At 36.2% G+C, this 21,760-nt stretch overlaps 1 protein-coding gene across 3 annotated transcripts; it reads right to left on the bottom strand.

Moving 5' to 3' along the window:
• Nucleotides 1-3,548: 3,548 nt before the first annotated feature.
• Nucleotides 3,549-18,513, bottom strand: LOC111049610. Of its 3 annotated transcripts, XM_039430118.1 has the most exons (11): nt 18,350-18,507; nt 17,422-17,621; nt 14,577-14,757; nt 12,907-13,019; nt 12,006-12,184; nt 9,292-9,536; nt 8,422-8,550; nt 6,422-6,642; nt 5,294-5,492; nt 4,970-5,263; nt 3,549-3,776 (listed from the first exon to the last, which is right to left on the bottom strand). In XM_039430118.1, exons 2-11 carry the CDS (start codon nt 17,611-17,613, stop codon nt 3,715-3,717), a joined length of 1,815 nt encoding a protein of 604 aa, XP_039286052.1. In that variant the 5' UTR covers nt 17,614-17,621; nt 18,350-18,507; the 3' UTR covers nt 3,549-3,714. The 3 variants fall into 3 exon arrangements, with proteins under 3 accessions (XP_039286052.1, XP_022191418.2, XP_022191417.2); XM_022335726.2 differs by having other exon boundaries at nt 4,970-5,492; nt 17,431-17,621; nt 18,350-18,513; XM_022335725.2 differs by having other exon boundaries at nt 4,970-5,492.
• Between the last annotated feature and the right edge of the window lie 3,247 nt (nt 18,514-21,760).

Below are 21,760 nucleotides of genomic sequence, written 5' to 3'. Positions count from 1 at the left end.
TAACAACAATGTAAGTTAAACACCACAAACACTTACACAACAAACTCAAAAAAGTTTTCTATAATTTCTATACGTTGCGTGACGTCAAGATGGGTGGATTTGGCAGTAGATGTTGGCTTCATCGACTTTCAGTATGAATATACAATGTGCTGTGTCTATTCTATAACTGGTCTAAGCGGAAAGCCAATTTTCTGACTCCAGCTGTTTAAAGTCTAGAACTTGGCTAAATCCCGAGCTCGGAAACCGGCCCTTAAAAAAATGTATATATACACTATTAATAGATGTAGTCAAGTTTCAAAAAACTTTCAGACCTGCTATATTATTTTTCATTGTTCGATGTATACGTTTACATTAATAATAAACACGAGATTCTTTTCCAATCTACAGTGAGTAAATTTTTTAATTTCTATAGTGAGGTCCACGTTATAATGGCAGTGGAGAAAGATAGGAGAACAACGTTGCTAATCCTCTGTCTTGTCAATGCCTTCTATAGACGGTAGCTGATACAGGTTTATTAATGTAATATTAACTGTTCATTCTCGTTCAAAATAAATCAATTATATTTTATTGAGCAATAAATTATATTTTTTAATAATTTAATAATGAATTTTCATAATTAAGATGAAATATTTTGTTAATTAATTATTAATTCTACATTGTTAGAAGACGATCTGGCAACAGAGCAAAGCGAGAAAGAGATAGCGTTATCCGATTTGTTGAATGAAAGACAAGGATAGCAATACCATTGCTAATCAAACACTGCCATTATAACGTGGACCTCACAAAAAGGCTTAGTGCCTTTCCTCTTAAATCTGAAGTAGGCCTACCTGTAATGCAGGAAAAGGTACTTAGGAAGATATCCCATGATATTGGTATTTCATTTTCTAAATTTCAAGCTGATTACTGTCTATTATTACTGTTTTGGCTGGTTAAGGCTGTGCAAAGGCTAAAAATAAACTTTCTACTGGTGATATTTTTCAAAGTTTTTCGTTTCGTATACCATCAAGCTATCAAAATGAAAAAGTTTTTTCAGGAAAACATTTTTTCCTATCATTACTTTTTGAGATATGAGCGCCTGAAGTTTGAATTTTTGGGACAGAACATTTCAAATTCGGTAAGAGATAAATCCATGAGATTTAGAGGATGGATTCTTCATGGTGTTGATCTAGTAAAACAACAATTTTCTAAAAATATCAATTTTAAAAAAGTTATTCAATTTACCAAAAATAACTCAACTAAAAGTTATTTTTAGTAAATTGAATAACTATCTTAAAAAATGATATTTTCAGAAAATTTTTGTTCTACTAGATCAACAATACCATGAAGAATCTATCCTCTGAATGTCATGGATTTATCTCTTACCGAATTTGAAATGTTCTGTCCCAAAATTTTAAACTTTAGGCGCTCATATCTCAAAAAGTAATGATCAGAAAAAAAATGTTTTCCTGAGAAAACTTTTTCGTTTTGATAGCTTGATGGTATACAAATTGAAAAACTTTCAAAAATATCACGAGTAGAAAGTTTATTTTTAGCCTTTGCACAGCCTAAGAACGGCACAGCATGAGAGAAGGGACTACCAGCGTCACACATCTCCATGAAAAACTAATACTATAGTGAGATCCACGTTATAATGACTGTGAATAAAGATAGGAGAACAGTGTTGCCGATTCTCTGCCTTAATCAATTATATAAAGTCTTTTTGAATAATTATTGAGTTACTGTTCTAGATTTTTCGACTCTAGACTCTAATAGTATTTATTTGATTCAAAATTTGCTCGTTTATCTGAGTATTGAAGAGCGTGAATAGTATTTTGAAAAGTGAAAGTGACATAACCAACTTTTTGATTTAGACAGTATAGTATAAATTGGAAATGGGACAGTTTTGGGCATGAGCCTGGTGTGCCTTTCCTCATGTTAAGTATGTACATAATGTGATAAATAAATAGATATGTCTACATTGTTAGAAACGGATTCGGCAACGTTGCGAAGCTATAGAAGGATAGCGCTATCTGTTTTGTCGAATGATTGACAAGGATAGCAATACCATTGCCAATCAAATACTGCCATTGTAACGTGGACCTTACTGTAGGACTATAGGATTAAGTTAACAGTGAAAATTGGAACATAAACGCCCTATACCATGTGATATCTTCTTATGCTATCTTTTCTCTAAGGGGTAAAACAGACCTTATTTCACCTAATATGCAACTGTATGTTATTGTATTGATTTCTGTCACACTGAGCCCATATAAATCCTACTTTATATTCGATACATCAAGAAATGAAATTTTCCATTCATATCAGGCCCAGTTTTAATTTCAACAAATTGTGGGGGGGGGGATTTTAGTTGTATTAAAAATAGTATTTCAAAGCTCGGTTGCACAACATTCTGTTGACTTTTTGTGTAGTTGAGAAGTTGATATTGTGGTAATTATTCATATTAGTAATGAAAAAGGCTGACTTTGTCAAAAAACCACGGATTTATTGATACTTAGAAAGACCGGTTTCGGTTATTACACCAATCTCTGATAAACTAAATACAAGAGCAGCAGAATTTATACTAGTAGGCGAGTACTGCTATTGGTCAACGGCATGAACGCCTGCTATAGGCCAAGCTAGACAGTCTCCTCCCACTTAACGGTGTCACAAAATGGCGGCTAAGCAACAGACTCGCCATGATAACAAAATTTATCTTTCACTTGTTTTCTTGGTTCTTATTTTGTACTGAAAGTAAATTTTGTTATCATGGCGAGTCTGTTGCTTAAGCCGCCATTTTGTGACACCGTCGATTGGGAGGAGACTGTCTAACTGGGCCAATGGCGGGCGTTCATGCCCTTGACCAATAGCAGTACTCGCCTACTAGTATAAATTCTGCTGCTCTTATATTTAGTTTTAGTTTATCAGAGATTGACAATGGTGTAATAACCTAAACCGGTCTTTCTAAGTATCAATAAATCTGTGGTTTTTGGACAATTTCTTAGTCTTTTTCATTCAATTTAAAATTCTGTTGAATTTTTACCGTGATTAAAATAGTATTTCAAAGCTCGGTTGCACAAAATTCTGTTAAATTTTAACCGTGATTTAAAATAGTATTTCAAAGCTCGGTTGCACAAAATCCTGTTAAATTTTAACCCTGATTGAAAGGCACTAGAAAGAACCAATCAGAGATACCTTCTTTCCAAAAAAAGCCTTCTCTGATTGGTTCTCGTGGCATTCTATGATTAATATTCAACAGGCTTTCATCGGGCCCAAGGCTAGGCGCACACCAGTTAGTCAAGACAAAATATGATCAGACACGTTTAGTCACAATACTTCACATAGTTGCTTATGAAGACATGTTTAATTGCAATGACTAATCAGTGTGAGTTGCGTCATAAGCAACAATGTGAAGTATTGTGACTAAACGTGTCTGATCATGTCTTGTCTTGACTAACTGGTGTGTGCCTAGCCTAAGTTATGCAAGGTGTTCCTTGGATTCGGTGTAATATATGGAAAATAGTGTTTAATAAGCTAGTAGTCATATGAAAATATGAACCAATGAGACAACATTGAAACAAATAATAGTTTTATTGGATTTAAAAAGATAACCTACCTTTATCCAGGTATTGGTTCAACCATTGATCACTCTTGGCTCTTGGCTTAGAAGATTTAGTAACTTATTCACGTCAATTAGCATTCATTATTCATCCACAAAATTCATTTTTGACATCAAGTTCACTTGGGAAATTCAAATACTGACATTCCAGCTGGTGTCATGTAGACAAGGCGGCTACAATCTGTAAAGGAATTGTAATTTGTTAGTTTTTAACATAGAATTTATATTAGCTGAAAGAGGTTTTTAAAATTGTCGCTTTCTTATTGGAGTTTTCATAAATTTGTAATCTGCCAATGTTTGAACTGTTCTATAATGCCTATAGTGAGTTCCACGTTATGATGGCAGTGGAGAAAGATAGGAGAAAAACGTTGCCGATCCTCTGTTTTGTCAATACCTTCTATAGACGGTAGCTGATCCAGGTTTATTGATGTAATATTTACGGTTTATTCTCGTTCAAAATAATCAATTATATTTTATTAAGCAAGAAATTATATTTTTCAATAATTTCATAAAGAATTTTTATAATTAAGATGAAATATTTTGTTAGTTAATTATCAACTCCACATTGTTAAAAGACGATCTGGCAACAGAGCAAAGGGAGAAAGAGATAGCGCTATCCGCTTTGTTGAATGATAGACAAGGATAGCAATACCATTGCTAATAAAACACTGCCATTATAACGTGGACCTCACTATAGTCCACACTCTCGCCAAATCGCTTGGCCACGTTGGTCTTGCCATGTGGATGCTCGGCTGGCCACTCGCCTTCATTCGACAAAAATCGGAGCAATGGCAAGCGAAGGCCAGTGAAGGCGAGCGCTGGCAAACCAGCCATCCACACTCTTGCGATCGTCGTCATTTTCACGCACTTGGCGGGAGTGTGGATGCGGCATAAGAACCATTGCAGTTCTCTGGCATTGCTTCCGTTAAATTTATCTTGATAATAAAATGAAGACTAAGGCTTGGCGCACACCCGTTAGTCAAGACAAGACAAGACATGATCAGGCAAGTTTAGTCACAATACTTGACTTTGTTGCTTATGAAGCAACTCACATGTCTTGTCTTATCTTGACTAACTGATGTGTGCCTAACAATAGGGTGGGCACACACAAGTTAGTCAAGACAAGACTAGTCACGATTAGTCACAATACTTCACATAGTTGCTTATGAAGTAACACTCACCGATTAGTTATTGCAATTAGACATGTCTTCATAAGCAACTATGTGAAGTATTGTGACTAAACGGTCTTGTTTGGACTAAACTAGTCTTGTCTTAACTAATCGGTGTGTGACCAGCCTTACATGCAAGCTAGAGTAAAGCTAGAGCAAGAAACTTGACTTCCTAAAAATGGATTGACTGAAAGAAATTACTCACCTGTATCAGAAAACTGGTCACAGCTGTTCCCCTCAATTATTTTGATAATCTCTATTTGTTCAGCCTCTTCTGACACCTGCAAAGAATCGGCATCTTCATAGGCACTTAGTATCAGCTGATTTCCACTCACCGATCCTCGACTACAATCAGCTGTTTCTAGACTACAATCAGCTGTTTCTAGACTACAATCAGTTATTTCTAGACTTTTCTCATTAGAATCCACTGATGTTTCTTCTCCACCATGTGAAACAATATCAGTTATCCGTCGACTAATCTGATTAGAATCAGCTGTTTGATCAGTTTTTGGATCGGTATCAGCTGTTTTTAGATTTTCGCTGACTACAGGTGTTGGAGTTTGCCTGCTGGATGCTTCGTTAGCTCTGGTGAAAACTCTATCAGTTGAGTATTTACTTGTTGAAGTAGTAATCCTACTTGCAGTTTCAGATTTATTTATCTTATCACAAGGTTGCAAGTTTTTGCTAGTAGAAGCTCCTCTCAAGGAATTTGCTATGTCGGGAGTAGCCTGTGAAAAAAAGAATACTAGTAGTTCATTGAACAGTAGACCTCACGCATTTTTCTGTGTTATGCATGCAATGAATAATCCACTTGTCAGCTGATTGATTATGAATAATTCTATAGTCTGATTAACCCTATCTTCAGAAAAGATGATATACAGAGTGTTCTGAAAAAGGTGCTCATAAGTCAGGGCGTGATTCCTCTCATCAAAAGAAGAAAAAAAGATCTAATTAACATAGGTCCGCAAATGCTTGGTTACCAAGTTATACAGGATGGAAGATTTTGTCTGAATGTCTGTTCCCCTGCCGAAACGAAGCCCTACGGGTATTTGTTGGCTGTTAATTAAGATGTACAATTTAGCGTAATTTATGTAAAATGAACTGAGAAATTGAATATAACCGTTTCCAGACCTTTAGCTACAGTAATTTTTAAGATATGTGACGAAATACGCGAAACTTGGTTCCAAAAAACAAGTTCCTTTAAGGTTTGAAGCAGATTTACTATGTTAAATGTACAATAAACACAAAATATTATTTTACAGAACTTTAGTAGAACTCGTGAAAATTCAACTATTTATGGCCGGTTGCACAAAAGCCGGTTAAATTTTAATCGTGATTAGCCTACTTTCACGAGTACCAATTAGAGAAGCCTTCAAAGGTTAGCAAAATTCAAGAGAAAAGTTACCAATCAGAGAAGGTTTTTTCTAAAAGAAGGCTTCTCTCCAATCAGAGAAGCCTTCTTTTGAAAAAGCCTTCTCTTCTTTTTCCAAAAGAAAAAGCTTCTCTGATTGGTAATTTTTCTCTTATTGGCTAACCTCTGAAGGATTTTTTCCAAAAAAGGCTTCTCTGATTGGTTCTCGTGAAATTAATCACGATTAACATTTAACCGGATTTTGTGCAACCGGCACTTAAATTGTTAATCAAATCGAAAACTTACCTCAAGGTTTTTCAGATGAGGCAAAGTCGAATTTGTTCTAACAAGTCCATCATTTCCTCCAATAGCTTTAGTATTACCAGCAATAATTCTAGTATTTGTCGTAACTAGTCTGGTACTTCCTGCCATAACTTTGGTGCCTCCTTTCAAAACTTCTATTCTACTTTCTTTTACAACTTCATTCAGTTTTGTTGCAACTCTAGTATTTACTTCTTTAGCAGGTCCTGCAACAAGATACAAACAATAAACATGCAAATGTTTGGTTTTGAAGCATCTAAATTTAAAAATCTACTCTGTGAAAATAATTAAGAGCTGAAAATTTTGTGAAGTGAACAATTACAAGACTTAACCTATTTCGGACTATGGGTAACCTTATCTAAATTTGAGAGAGGAATAGCACAAGGTTACCTTATTTTTTCTATTCCTATCATTTTGATGATGTACTTATTGTATGAATCAACAAAGAATTACAGGAGAACGAATATCACTACAGGATACATACATTTACGAAATATGCTCATACTTATAAAGTATAATCATAGAGAAACGATAGCATAAGTAGATATCTCACGGTATAGGGCGTTTATGTCGCAATTTTTACTGTTATCCCAAGCCGATAGTTCATGTAGTTCTTTCCCATGCAGCTGTGTGACGCTGGTAGTCTCTCAAATTGTGCCGTTCATACACTCTCACCCCAACAAAACAGTAAAAATTGACAATAGTCGACAGTAATCGGCTTGAGATAACAGTAAAAGTTGCGACATAAATTCCCTATACCATGGGATATCTACTTGCGCTATTGTTTCACGATGGTATAATAGAATGCCGCATCCACACTCTCGCCTAGCACACATGACGACGAGTGCGAGAGTGTGGATGAGTGGTTTGTCAGCGCTCGCCTTCATTTGTCATCGCTCCAATTTTTGTCGAGCGAAGGCGAGTGGCCAGCCGAGCATCCACAAATGGTCACATTGCAGTGTGTATGGCAGGACCAACGTGGCCAAGCTTACCAGCTTACAAGCTAATCGGCGAGAGTGTGGATGCGGCATAACACCATGATTCAATTTTACATTGAAAGGAAAATACATAGCTAGCAAATGTGTACAGTGAAAGGTCGTGGCACATAATTGAAACATCTTATCTATAGTATAATAAATGAAAGAATAGACTTATTCACGTATGGGATAGGAAATTCACGAATGACGCATCATCACGTCTCAACGACTCGACTGATTAACTTGAAATTTTGCATATATATTCTCAATTTACCATGGATGGTTATTAATAGGCCTATGGATGGTTATTTTTAAAATTCTTCAAGATTTCAGTAGGTTAAGTTTTCAGTTTGTTAGCTCATGTTAGCTTGAGTTTCAGTTAACAATAAAACAATATAAAAAAATCTTAAAGCACCCTTTATTTAAAAAAAACTATAAAAATAAATAGTTGAAAATTATTTGAAATATTTTTAAAAATTTAGGTTGCTTTAAGATTTTTTTAATTGTTTTATTAATTTAAAAAGTAGCCCATGTGAATGAAACAATTTGAGACACTATTTTCGGGTGTTACACCATTATCAATCTCTAGTAAACTCACTTTTCTCAACTAGTATATCTTGTTTTAGTGAATTAGTGATTTTCACACTGTCAAGACGTTTACATTCAATATTGATATATACCATAATATTACCTTCCCAACAACACAGAAATATAATTATTGAAAACGTGATCATACGTAACTTTGAATCAATAGAAATATCAAATAGTTAAGAGGAAATTTGACAGACTTTCCGAATATTGATGAAGTATCTTTCGGATAATTTACTATTTATAAAATTCGGGGGTAGAACAATCTTGGGCCAGGTCTGTTGCTCATGTCCAGTCATATCTATATTATTCATTTATTTATTCATTTGTGGATACAATTACAAATCTTATGAATATGATTATTTTTGCAGTTGTATTAATGAGTAAATGAATGAAGATTAGAAAAACGTTTGAACTAACCACGCTTAGAAGCTGCCTTGATTTTCTTCTGACGCCAATATTCTTTCAATCCGTGTTCGGGCGGTTCTCGAAACCCCAGCGATTGTTTCAGTTCCTTCCTCACTTTGGCCAACAGACCATCGCTGCAGCCTGAAACAAAACAGTTTTATTCCATAAATAATTGACCGAGCGAAGTGAGGTCTAACATTCAAGTCGACGGTTTGTTTAAATGTTGCGCATTTACGGCAAAACGCGGTAATAGATTTTCATGAAATTTGACAGGTATGTTCCTTTTTTAATTGCGCGTCGACGTATACAAGGTTTTTGGATTTCAAGGATAATATAAAAGGAAATAGGAGCCTCCTTCATACACCAATATTAGAGTAAAAATCTGGTGTGGCGCACTCACACAACTTTCCTTGCCGTTATGAAAATTGATCACCTGACGCTAGTGTTCCCGCGCATCTCAAGTCAAAGATCTGAGCCAGCTGGTGACAGGTCAATAATGCTGGAAACACACGAGATCTGCTATCTCTTCATAGTGAATGATTTAATTCATTTTATCGTCTTATCGAAAAGGCCTTCTCTGATTGGTTCTCGTGTAATTAATCACGGTTAAAATTTAACCGGCTTTTATGCAACCGGGCCTGAGATTAATATTATAGAATTCATTTTACAATTCATTACAGAATCTGAAACAAAGTTTCAACTCCAATATTGTAGTTGTAACTCACAATCTGAGAGTAATTCAAATAAATTTATAAATTTATCTTCAACACAGATTCAACTAAAACTTGCCTATAACTTTGTTGATTCATTCACAACCTGCCTGTAACTTGCTTGATTGATTCACAACTTGCCTATAACTTGCTTCATTCACTTGCAACTTGCCTGTAACTTGCTTGATGAACTGGCGACAGTTGGTAGTTCGGTTGCCGGCCGGCCGACACATTTCGGCCAGCACTTGCCTGGCCTCGCGCTGGCATGCAAGTGCACGCTTGCGCCATGTAAACACCAACTGGTGCCAGTCCGACTTGCCTGCTGCCATACCGGTGCAACGCTGCTTACAACACTTGTAGTCCGACAGTTGGGATAGAGGAAGTAAGTTGGAGTGCTTCCCCACGACACGGGCTTCACTGCAACAGAAATAAGTGATTAAGGTGGGGCCGTCCACTGGAACCGATTTCGTCCGAACTAGCATCGGCCGAAAACTACCGAACTCGTCCGAGCGATCCCCCAACAAAGAAAGGAATAGATGCTCGTCCATTGCAACAGGTTCATACGGCCGTCTCCGGCCGATCAATTTATGAATCCGAATCGAATGGGATTTTCCAGCTCTATCCAGCCAAACTAACTATTCGAGCTGAGACAACAAAACTAGTGTTCCTAACATAAAATTGTTTCACAGTCTTGTTTGTTTTTGATTTTTGAAGTTGTTCTGTTCTACTAGTAGTTCTGTGAACAGTAGACCTCACGCAGTATTCTCATCCACAAGTACCTGATTGAAACTACAGACCTTATGAAAATACAGTAATAGACTGGCTTCTCCACACATCTGTGTAATAACTTGTCAGCTGATTTATGATGAATAATATTCTATAGTCTGATTTTTACTTTTTTTGCCCTTTTACCATAGGTAAGGAAAGTATTGCTTTCCGAAAAAAATTAAGGTACCCCAATTTCCAAATTTCTATACGTTTCAAGGTCCCCTGAGTCCAAAAAAGTGGTTTTTGGGTATTGGTCTATATATATATATATATATAATATATATATATATATATATATATTATATATATATATATATATATAATATATATATATATGTGTGTGTGTGTGTTGTGTGTGTGTGTGTGTGTGTGTGTGTGTGTGTGTGGTGTGGTGTGTGTGTGTGTGTGTGTGTGGTGTGTGTGTGTGTGTGTGTTGTGTGTGTGTGTGTGTGTGTGTGTGTGGTGTGTGTGTGTGTGTGTGTGTGTGGTGTGTGTGTGTGTGTGTGTGTGTGTGTGTGTGTGGTGTGTGTGTGTGTGTGGTGTGTGTGTGTGTGTGTGGTGTGGTGTGTGTGTGTGTGGTGTGTGGTGTGTGTGTGTGTGTATGTGTGTGTGTGTGTATGTGTGTGTGTGTGTGTGGTGTGTGTGTGTGTGTGTATGAGTGTATGTGCGTCTGTGTACACGATATCTCATCTCCCAATTAACTGAATGACTTGAAATTTGGAACGTAAGGTCCTTACACTATAAGGATCCGACACGAACAATTTCGATCGAATGCAATCCAATATGGCGGCTAAAATGGCGAAATGGCGAAAAAAACAGGGTTTTTTCGCGATTTTCTCGAAAACGGCTCCAACGATTTTGATCAAATTTAAACCTGGAATAGTCATTGATAAGCTCTATCAACTGCAACAAGTCCTATATCTGTAAAAATTTCAGGAGCTCCGCCCCATCAATGCAGATAGATTCCCAAATTATCAGGCTTCAGATACAATTGAAACAAATAAAATCAAGTGGAGTAGATTGGGCATGAAAATCTCTACAATTAATGTTCAGTAACATTTTCACCTAAAATTGAAAATAATCAAATTATTGTTGATTCTATTAAATCATTCACTATAAAGAGATAGCAGACCTCGTGTGTTTCCAGCGTTATTGACCTATCACCAGCTGTCTCATATCTTTGAATAGTAGACTTGAGATGCGCGAGTACACTAGCGTCAGGTGATCAATTTTCTTAACGGCAAGGAAAGTTGTGTGAGTGTACCACACCAGATTTTTACTCTAATATTGGCGTATGAAGGAGGCTCCTTTTTCCTTTTATATTATCCTTGAAATGCAAAATTTCCAAAAACCTTGTATATACGTCGGCGCGCAATTAAAAAAGGAACATGCCTGTCAAATTTCATGAAAATCTATTACCGCGTTTCGCCGTAAATGCGCAACATATAAACATTTAAACATTAAGAGAAATGTCAAACCGTCGACTTTAATCTTAGACCTCACTTCGCTCGGTGAATAAAGTTGTAACTATGGACAATGAAAAGTTGATGAGTTTGGTTCAAGAGCATGTTCCATTGTGGGATATGCAAGACGAAAGTTATCATCGTCGTGATGTTCAAAGGAATCTGTGGACAAAGATTGCTGAACAAATAGCATCTGAAGCTAAGATTATTGTAATGAATAACTAATCTAGTGAATATTTGTTTATTCAATTTTAAAAATATCAATATAATCATTGTTTATGAAAAATGTTGGTGGCTATGATAGTAGTTGATTCAATAATTGGCAACTAGACTGACGTAAACTGTTCCAATGAACGACCATATTCGGCCGAATTAACAGCCGGCAGATTCGTCCGATCCAACGGCCGAACGGATCGGTTGAGTACGGTTCCAGTGGACGGTTACTCTTAGTCGCCTCTTACGATCAAGCAGAGAATACTGTGGGTTTATTCCAGTAATCAATTCAAAAATAAGAGTCCATCTTTTTGACTCTTATCCCCCCCACCCACAGGGGTAACTAACTAGATAATCAAAACATACTTGCCGGCGTATGAATAAGACTAAGATCTATTAACCTAGCAGTATAAGTATTCTATAAGCTGGATAAACTACTTACTTTTTGGAGTTTGATTTGAGTTGTTTATGCAGGAAATTGTTGGAGTAGCAGAGCACCCTCTGGCAACCCCGTTCACACAGCGAACATTCCTCTTTCAGTCGATTTCTGTTAGCAAACACATACTCCTCGTAGTCTTTACTTCTCAGTTTTGGTCTACTGCTTACACTCTTCTTCTCCTCCTGTTGAAAGAAATTAACAGAAAATATTATACAAAAAGTCCGATAAAATTTAAAAATCAAAGGAAACTTTTATTCTAACACAACATGTTTGGACTTGTAGTCCAAAGTAGTCCTAAATAACAATGTTTATGCTTTTGAAGGGACGGATTCAAAGAACTTCAAACGTCAATCAAAGCTTATTGTGTGTCCCAAAGTATGTTAGGTTAGGCAAACCAACTCCCGTGTCCTTTACAAGGTCCAGGAGTTTCTTCCCTATACCAACATCCCATTCCTCACCTGGTTGCTTGCAGCCAAACAGAGCCCTTCTTCTAGCTCCAAGACTTTCGCAATCCTTTTATTTCTGAGACCAATTGTGTGGAGATGTTTCCTGAAGTAAAACAACTGCCTTCCACACAATAAGTAAAGGATCCAGGGAATTACACCACCAGCAATGGCAGGGTCACCCTGGTCAAGCACTTGGCAAAAGGCTGCTGGCAGACGCAAGCCCTCGCTTCACCAGCTGGCTGGTGAGTCTGGGTAGAGGTCAGGTCAAGCAGGTGATTGCCCTGATAGCTGGACATGGCCACTTCAGGGTTACAGTCGCGGAGACTAGAATCGACTGGTCTGAGTGTCACCATTTGGAAACACATGCTATCGACTAGAGTCGACTCTCTTCTCGACCAGAGTCGCGTAAGTGTGAGTTGTGCCTAACATTATAGAATGCAATTGAAATAAACACTCACCATACTATCTGATGAACCGACTTCTCTAGTTTGTATTAAATCTTTCGCGGATTTACACAGCTCTTGTAATTCTTTGGTTCTGGCCAGACTTAAGGTACAAGTCCTCAGGTCACCTGCAATCCAAAATTCATAACAAATTTATTCATAAAACAATATTAAATATAGATAGAGAATCGAGGCAGAGGACTACCTAGGTATAATGAGGGTCTTTAATTAACGTAGATTACATATTATAGTTTTAGATGTATTTACATAATATGAAATGAATAGAAAATTATTGAACAGTACATGATATGTAAAAAGGCAATTCAGGCTCAACTCACACTACGCGACTCAGGTCGAGAAGAGACTCGACTCTAGTCGATAGCATGTGTTTCCAAATGGTGACACTCAGACCAGTCGATTCTAGTCCTCCGCGACGTCACCATTTAAAACCACATGCTCTCGACTAGAGTCGAGTCTCTTCTCGACCTGAGTCGCGTAAGTGTGAGTTCAGCCTTAAAGTTACTGTGATATTATATTGTTTTGTATCTACATAAATTGGCGGAGCATTGAACATATCAATGTCCATTCATTAGAAAGATTATATTCAGAATACCCAATAAAGACGCAAGTAGGTTTTTAGTATAGATTCAACCGGTAATTCAGGTTTCATTTCTCTCATTTTATATCAGCTACTTCTCAAGTTTCATTTCAGCTATTCATCATCTCTCTATTGATCCATTCATGAAATCATCACAAAAATAAACGTTTGTACTGAATTATCATTCATCCCCTTATGGGCTTTAGATACTTGTGGAGAGTTGCCTTTGTAAATTAATGAAAGGAGACAGTTGAAGGATAACCTGTTGCCTCCATGACTTAGGTGGGCCATCCACTAGAACCGTTTTCGTCCGAACTAGCATCGGCCGAAAACTACCGAACGCGACTGAACGATCCCCCAAAAACAAAGCAATATTCGCGTATTGCAACAGGTTCATACGGCCGTGCACGGCCGATCAATTTTTCGATCCGAATTGAATGGGATTTTCCGTCTCTATCCGGCCGAACTAACTAGTCGAGCTGAGACAACAAAGTGTTCCTAACCTACAATTGTTTCACAGTCTTGTTTTTTGAAGTTTTTCTGTTTTATAAAGACGTTTTACAAGCATTGTTCTATTTCAATGACAGCTGAAAATTCAACACATCATCATACTCTATAATTGTGTCATAGCGTTCATCCTCGTTTTATAAAGTTATAACTATGAACATGAAAAGTTAATAAGTTAGATTCAAGAGCACGTTCCATTGTTGGATATGCGAGACAAAAGATATCGTCGTGATGTTCAAAGGAATCTGTGGACAAAGATTGCTGAACAAATAGGATCTGAAGGTAAGATTATTTTAATGAATAACTAATTTAGTGGGTATTTGTTTATTCAATTTTCAAAATCTTAATATAATCATTGTTTATGAAAAATTTTGGTGGCTATGATAGTAGTTAATTCAATATTCGATAGTACAGCCAACTACTGAACTAGACTGACGTAAACGGTTCCAATGGACGACCATATTCGGCCGAATTAACGGCCGGCAGATTCGTCCGATCCAACGGCCGAATGGATCGGTTGAAAACGGCTCCAGTGGACGGTTACCCTTAAATTAATTATTAATTGGGAAAATTTACCAACCTGAAAACTTGTTATCCATGGTGAGATAACGTTGAATACATCGGCAGATTTTGGGCGTAGCAACGGGGCAACCTAAACGTCGGGAAATCTCTTCATCATTAACGATTTCATTCACCAGTTTCGAGAATTCCTCAACTTCTAATTTGTAATTATCTTTTTCATCCTGGGTGACCACTTTTGCCTGTGAAGAGAACAGATTTAAACATAAATATAGGATGAGTTGAAAAGAAATACTATTAAACAGGCGAATGCCTGTTGTTTTCACCTGTATTGTTTCTATTGTCTATGAATAAATGAATAACGAATGTAGGATATTACCGTCTACCTAAAAAGTAGTCGTCACCTCTCATCATCATCCCTCTCACTCATTACCCACGCACAAGCCTAAGAGCTTATGTGGGCATCACCCTCAGTATTATTATTTATTTATCACATTGTGTACAAATACTTAACATGAGGAAAGCCACAACAGGCTCATGCCCAAAACTGTCCCATTTCCAATTTATACTATACTGTCCAAATCAACACCAACTGTCAACAGTGACATGGTTATGTGACTTTCACTTTTCAAAGTACAAGGTGGGGCAGAGCCGACTGACGAGTTTGGAGGGGGCACTGCTCAGCCTGTGGTGGGAGTAGACAGGATCGGTGGGCGTCATTGTACAGTCCCGGGAGAATAGTTTTTAGTGTGCATCATGAATTGGACGGGAGAGCATCGCGGTTATGTTGTTCGCGCTTTTTACGAAAATCAACATTCGATTATCGCAGTTCAACGGGCGTTTCGACGACATTTTAACATTCCTGTCCACAAACCCGTCCCATCTGTGAACTCTATCAGAGCGTGGGTTCGTCAACTCGAGAAAACTGGTAGTACACGACAAGAAAGAAGACATGGCGCGCCAAGAACAGTGAGAACTCCCGAAAATATTGAAAATGTGAGAGCAGCAGTCGAGCAATCACCGAGGCGTTCTGCACGCAGGCATGCAATAGCTTTGGGGATGTCCAGCCGTTCAATTAGGAGGATTCTTCATGAACATTTGTTTTTTCATCCATATAAAATCATGATTGTGCAAAAATTAAATGCCGCCGATTTTTTGAACCGTAAAAATTGTTGCAAGGAAATGCTTCAACGCATCCCGGCAATGGCGACTCTTTTCTGCAGTGACGAGGCTCATTTTCATCTGTGTGGAGCTGTCAACAAACAAAACTTCCGGTACTGGGCAGCAAATAACCCTCGACAACTTCATGAAAGACCACTTAATTCACCAAAAGTGACAGTTTGGTGTGCCGTTTCTCAATTTGGAGTGATAGGGCCATACTTCTTCGAAGATGACAACATCACCGTCACTGTCACCTCCGAGCGTTATGTCACAATGTTACAAACGTTTCTGCAACCCAAATTGGAAGAACTTGCTGAGGAACAAGACTTGGGGAAATATGGTTTCAGCAGGATGGGGCTACAGCCCACACAGCGCGCATTTCAATGGATTTGTTGAGAGAAATGTTCCCAGGGCGACTTATCTCTCTGAGGGGGGACGTGAAGTGGCCGGCACGCTCACCCGATTTGAGTGTCTGTGACTTTTTCCTGTGGGGCTACCTCAAAGAAAAGGTTTTCAAACATCGCCCACACACTTTGGAAGAGCTTAAGGAGAAAATCAGGGAGGAGATTCAGGCCTTACCAGTGGCAATATGCCAAAATGCGTTTGAAAATTTCAAAAATAGGCTACATCAGTGTATAGCTGCTGATGGCCGCCATTTAACCGATATAATTTTCAAAAACTAACACTAAAAACTATTTTTCGAGCTGAATTCAATAAACCAAACCATTTTTTTCCAAGTTTCTCCGTTCATTATTTATAACCCTTTCAAACTCGTCAGTCGGCTCTGCCCCACCCTGTACAATTTACGCTCTTCAATACTATTATTTGTAGAAGTTATAGGGAAATGATGAATATAACACCATAGAGAAAAGATAGATATGCCATGGTATAGGGCGTTTAAGTTCCAATTTTCACAGTTAACTCAAGCCTATAGTCCTAGTAGTTTTTTATTCGTAAAGCTATGTGACGCTGGTAGTCTCTCATACAGTGCCGTTCTTACACTCTCACCCCAACAAAACAGTAATAATAGACAGTAGTCGATAGATATCGGTTTGAGATTTCACTATCACTGTCCGATAATTCAAACTCTGATGTTTCTTCTTCCAAGGCACTCCTTATTTCTTGCGGATTTTATTCTTGGTCAGCCATAACGAAAGTTAAAGTCAAAAATTGAAAAACCTATAAAAACAAACCATCACTCAAACTCACCCAGCTTATAGGTTAACAATATCTATTACTAGTTAGTGAGGAATGAACGCATTATACCCACAATGCCTACTTATAATAGTTTCATATCTCACCGACAGACTGCAGCTCTTTACAGACAATTAGAGACGATAGGGAATATAATACAAGCAAAATATCCAACTACGCAGTTGTCCAGCACTACTGGACATGAGAGCGCATCAGTATTTTAGTTTTGTCCAGCTATGCTGGACAGGAGAGTTGAGGTGACGATTGTAATGCAGTAAACTACGAGTGGATTGGGAAAATGGTGCTGTCCAGTGTGACTGGACAGGAGAGCTGTTGAGCCACATTCATGTTAAAATTGACGAGCGCAAAGGGTTAATCACTGTAATTGGCTGATCTCCCTCCATTTCTCTGCGCTGCATATTTCTCCAAGTCTGAAGTAAATTTGTACGGACTATAGTGAAGGTTTTGCTTCTGTCCTATCATTGTAATGATTTGTAGGACATAATCATTTGTGTAGGATACATCATATATACAACTAAAAATAGTAATACCATATTTACCCTTTCTTTCTTCACTCGCCATCTAGCTCTGAAAATCCGCAAACCACAACTGTTGCATAATCTTAGAAGTTTATTGCTGACTGGATCGATTTCTCTTCGTATCGTTATTCGCTTATTTTTCTTCTTCTCAAAAGGTTTATTACAGTTGTCGCAGGAGTCTGGTGTGGATTTTTTCGACTCCATTTTGTAATCTACAAGAAATAATAAGATCAATATTTTGGATCACATTCATTACGGTACCGAAATCAAATCATTATTTTCAATCAAATTCATCATCAAGAGAGTACCGTACAGAATTTCTGTAACAACAGTAACCTATGTTACTTTGATTTGTAGAATAAAAGGACTGAATTAATTGTATCAGGAGAACGGTAACTTTAGATTCTCTTAAGTAAAATTATCTAGAAAATTACAAGACAAAGTTATACAGTGTTTCAATCTTCAATGGCAATTTTATAAGGTATCTAATTTTTGTAATTTTGTGATCATAAAATCGATTGCAATAAAAATTTAGCACACAATCTATTGCTTATCCTATAATATTGATACTTTAGCTACTTCGAATATTGTATCCCTTGTAGTTGAGGTTTGTATTTATATTTTTGATTGAAAACTAGAATTGTTTGAAATATACTGCATTTGATAACCAATTACGATCACTTAATCATAAAATCCAGGAATGTTTCAACCGTTAGTGACTTGTGACGATTCTCAAGATTAAACTATAAATAGATAGTGGTTCATATTCAAATATAATTGAGAATATGTATGATGTATTAAAACATTTGAATATAGAGAAATTAAAAATATACTTAATATCATGATTGAAACAGTTTTTTCTTTAGGCAAAATTTTGATAACCTAGTCGTACCTGTCTTAGTCTAAATTATGTCTCTAATTTTTAGAAATAGAGTCATACCTTGAATAATGAACCTTCATAAGCTTTTCTGGTATAAGAAAACACATAAAATTATAACAAATTGTTCATTAGTTGTTATTTGTGAGAAAATAATTGATAATAATGTAGAGTAGTCTATTTAGAGGTTAAAGCAACATTGTCTAAGGAAGGATGTTTACTATTTTCTATGACTCTCGATGTTTGCAGTTTCGACGATCGATCTTAAGCATCGATATTCAATATCGATACTCAGATTCTCAATATTGATACTTCGATTTTTATTATCGATATCTTGACTGAGGAAATTTGTTTTCAGCAGTGAAAATTTTTCCTGCGCGTTATTCAACGTTGCCTTCCTGCTTTGCAGTTAATTCATTTATTTATCGAATTCTGCATTCATTATCTCAATATTCAGCTTCATATAAAATGCTCAATCACTGGAAATCAATCATTTAAGTTAACTTATCATGCAAAAATAATTGTATAAGAGTTGAAATCTCAGGTGATGAACAATAAATTATGTAGAAAACAAATGTGTTTTCTTCTTTGCATCATTAGTCCTTCCTCATTTTTTGATCTCTTTGCTCCTCTTTATTCCCCCTATTCCTTTCTTTTTTCTTCCTTATCATCAATTTATCTATCATTCCTTCCTTTCCCCTACTTTCTTACAACTTCTCACATTATTTAGAAACTTCTCAACTGAACTGGAAAGCTCCTAATTGAAAGCTTCATCTATTCATATCAAGTCCTTCTCAAGGAAGAATCATACCTGACATTTTATTCAGATATTTGAAAATGTTAATCTACTTTATTATACCTTTAAGTTAATTGAAATATTGACAGTTGTGATACGGTAATTCAGAAATAGAGATCATATTATTGTCTCTCTCGTCAAGTACGGTACTCATTCCTGAGAGTTTGAGCGATTTTAATTTTTGATTATTTCTGCAAAAATCCGTGGTGTTCAACTCATGGATTTAATGAAAAAAGCAAATCAATCACATTTGGTTGATATTCGGGATATGGAAAGAGGTTGACCTAACGTGTCGTGCTATAATATGAGACGTTTTGCTACAATACAGAGTGAGTTATTCACTGGAACATAAAATCTTTCCTCCACTCTCAGATCAGAGAAATCACTCATCTTCAAATGCTTATAACTCAAGAATAGGAGAGAATTTCGCCAATGTGGTGACATGTAAAATTGTTCCTCGTCTTGTCAAGTAACTTACTAAAATTCCTGAGAGTTTAAGCGATTTTAATTTTTGACAGCAAAAATCTATTCATGGATCCCATGAAAAATTCAAATCTCCTAGTGAATCCCTTGTTATTCCCAAAGCACAAATCAATTGAAAAGATTTTAAGTGAAAACTATAACTTTAAATTCAGTAGGATGTAAGTAAGTAGAGTACTGTAGATGTAATTTCCTCTTTTGTAAGACAAATTAAAGCCTTCTAATCGTGGAAAAATGTTAAATTGAAGTTAAATATATGCTCTTTAAAAAGCATGACATATCATCATTATGAAATTCCCTGAAGTATGTAGTTATTAGCAAAATAGCATTGGAAAAACGGCTAAAATAAATCATTCTCAGATTTTGAATTCATTCTGAGACATTGTTGTGCAGTAATAGACTGCCACCTTGTTTCTATTCTATTTCTATTCATATTTATTTATTTAATCATTCAGAATTACACACTTACAGAAAAGTACCACAGGCTTATAAGCCCAAAACGGTTCCAATTCTAATTTATACAACAGTCCAAATGTAGCTAGGTTATGTGTCACTTAACATTCATCAATTATTACACACTTAATTTACAATTCAAAACACACAAAAATCATTTTTAAATTAAAAAATACTTCTAAATTAAATTAAATCAATCACAATAATTAGAAAATTCCAAACTTTGAAAAAACTATAAAATTTTGAGACCTTGCGGAGATAATGTGAACTAGTAGTTATAAAAAAAACCGCTAGGTGTCGTGAGCTGTGCGACCTGATTCTTTGAGCAACTCTGCTTGCTTTGAAAGCAGGAAAGCTTTGATTTCTAGATTGACTTGGTAGAAAATTTGTAGTCGTGTCAGTTTCTTGATAACTTTTTAACGGTTCATACTAGCTTAATTTTCAATTGGTAAAATTGAGTATTTATTGGAAAATGAGGTGGGTATGGAGCTTGAAACGATGAAAAATTGTTCTGTTGAAGACTTTCTCAATAATGATTTGTTTATAACTTAAAAACAGTTAGTCAGAGCGTATTTTTACTGAGGACATTTTTTGTAGGAAATAAAATTTCCTTAAAGGTCAAATGTGAAAATTGTCAATTTCCTTGATGATGAGGAAGTTATAAGAAGAAGAAGGAAGAAGAAGAAGAAGAAGAAGAAGAAGAAGAAGAAGAAGAAGAAGAAGAAGAAGAAGGAGAAGAAGAGGAGAAGAAGCGAGAAGAAGAAGGAATAGGAAACGATATAGAGGATACATGCCAGATAGTTATCAAATAATAATGGAAGAAATATAAGTAGGCCAGCCAATGAGTATTAATACAATAAATGGCGTCGTTTTTATCGGGAGATAATGGTCCGAATTACATCATGGCTTGATTCGAGACAATGTCATTTTCGAACTATCTTGCCCTGCGGCTCCAATCTTTAGAGTCGAAAGAGAAGATAAGAGATTGGAAGATGGAGACGGAGGAAGAAAGAGAGAGAGTGTGTGTTTGTGAGAGATTGAGATTCAGATACAGATAGATAGATTTATATTGAGAGAAAGAGAGATTCGGATGGAGAGATTTAGATTGATAAAGAAGGAAATCAAGAAAGACAGAGATGGGGAGAGCGAGAGAGTGTGAGAGAGAGTGATAGAGAGAGTGATTAGATTGAATTTGATTTCTTTATTCATGTGAGCTTTAGTGTTGGACATATTTTGTCTTAAACGACTGTATTGCTATATTATTCAATTAATTTTACAAAAAATGATAAAATTGACTAATGAGAATAAATATTTAATGCAATTTGAAAAATGATTATATAAAATTGTTATGTAACTTCATAAATGTGTGTTCATAAAGGAGTGTGTATGATAGAGGGAGATATTGATTGATTGATTGAGTACTTTATTTATGTAGATTACAATATATACTGGCTTATACACTTATATACAATAGCTTACAATACAGCAGAATTATAGATGAAATGACAAAATATAAACTAAGAGAATAATTATTGAGCTGTATATGATATGAAAAAAAACAATTTGTAATAACTAAAGATGAAATAGATAATATTGTTATGCATCTACATAAATTGGCGGAGCTTTGAACATATCAATGTCCAATCTTTGGAAAGAATATTAAAAAAAAATCTGGTGTGGTACACTCACACAACCTTCCTTGCTCATTGAACAATAAGCCTCATTATCAAACGAGAATAATTTAG

Source organism: Nilaparvata lugens, chromosome 6 (genome assembly GCF_014356525.2).
Source record: "Nilaparvata lugens isolate BPH chromosome 6, ASM1435652v1, whole genome shotgun sequence".
NCBI lineage: Eukaryota > Metazoa > Arthropoda > Insecta > Hemiptera > Delphacidae > Nilaparvata > Nilaparvata lugens.
This window is presented reverse-complemented; position numbering and strand designations above follow the sequence as displayed.

Bases quoted from the DNA above. Each gene is read 5' to 3' on its own strand.
- LOC111049610 (XM_022335725.2), bottom strand. From the start codon at position 17,613: ATGGAGTCGAAAAAATCCACACCAGACTCCTGCGACAACTGTAATAAA. The intron at 14,758-17,421 runs GTATTACTATTT...TTCTCTTCACAG, and splicing joins AGAAAGAAAGGGTAAATATG to GCAAAAGTGGTCACCCAGGA. The intron at 3,777-4,969 runs GTGAGTAATTTC...ATTCCTTTACAG, and splicing joins TGACCAGTTTTCTGATACAG to ATTGTAGCCGCCTTGTCTAC.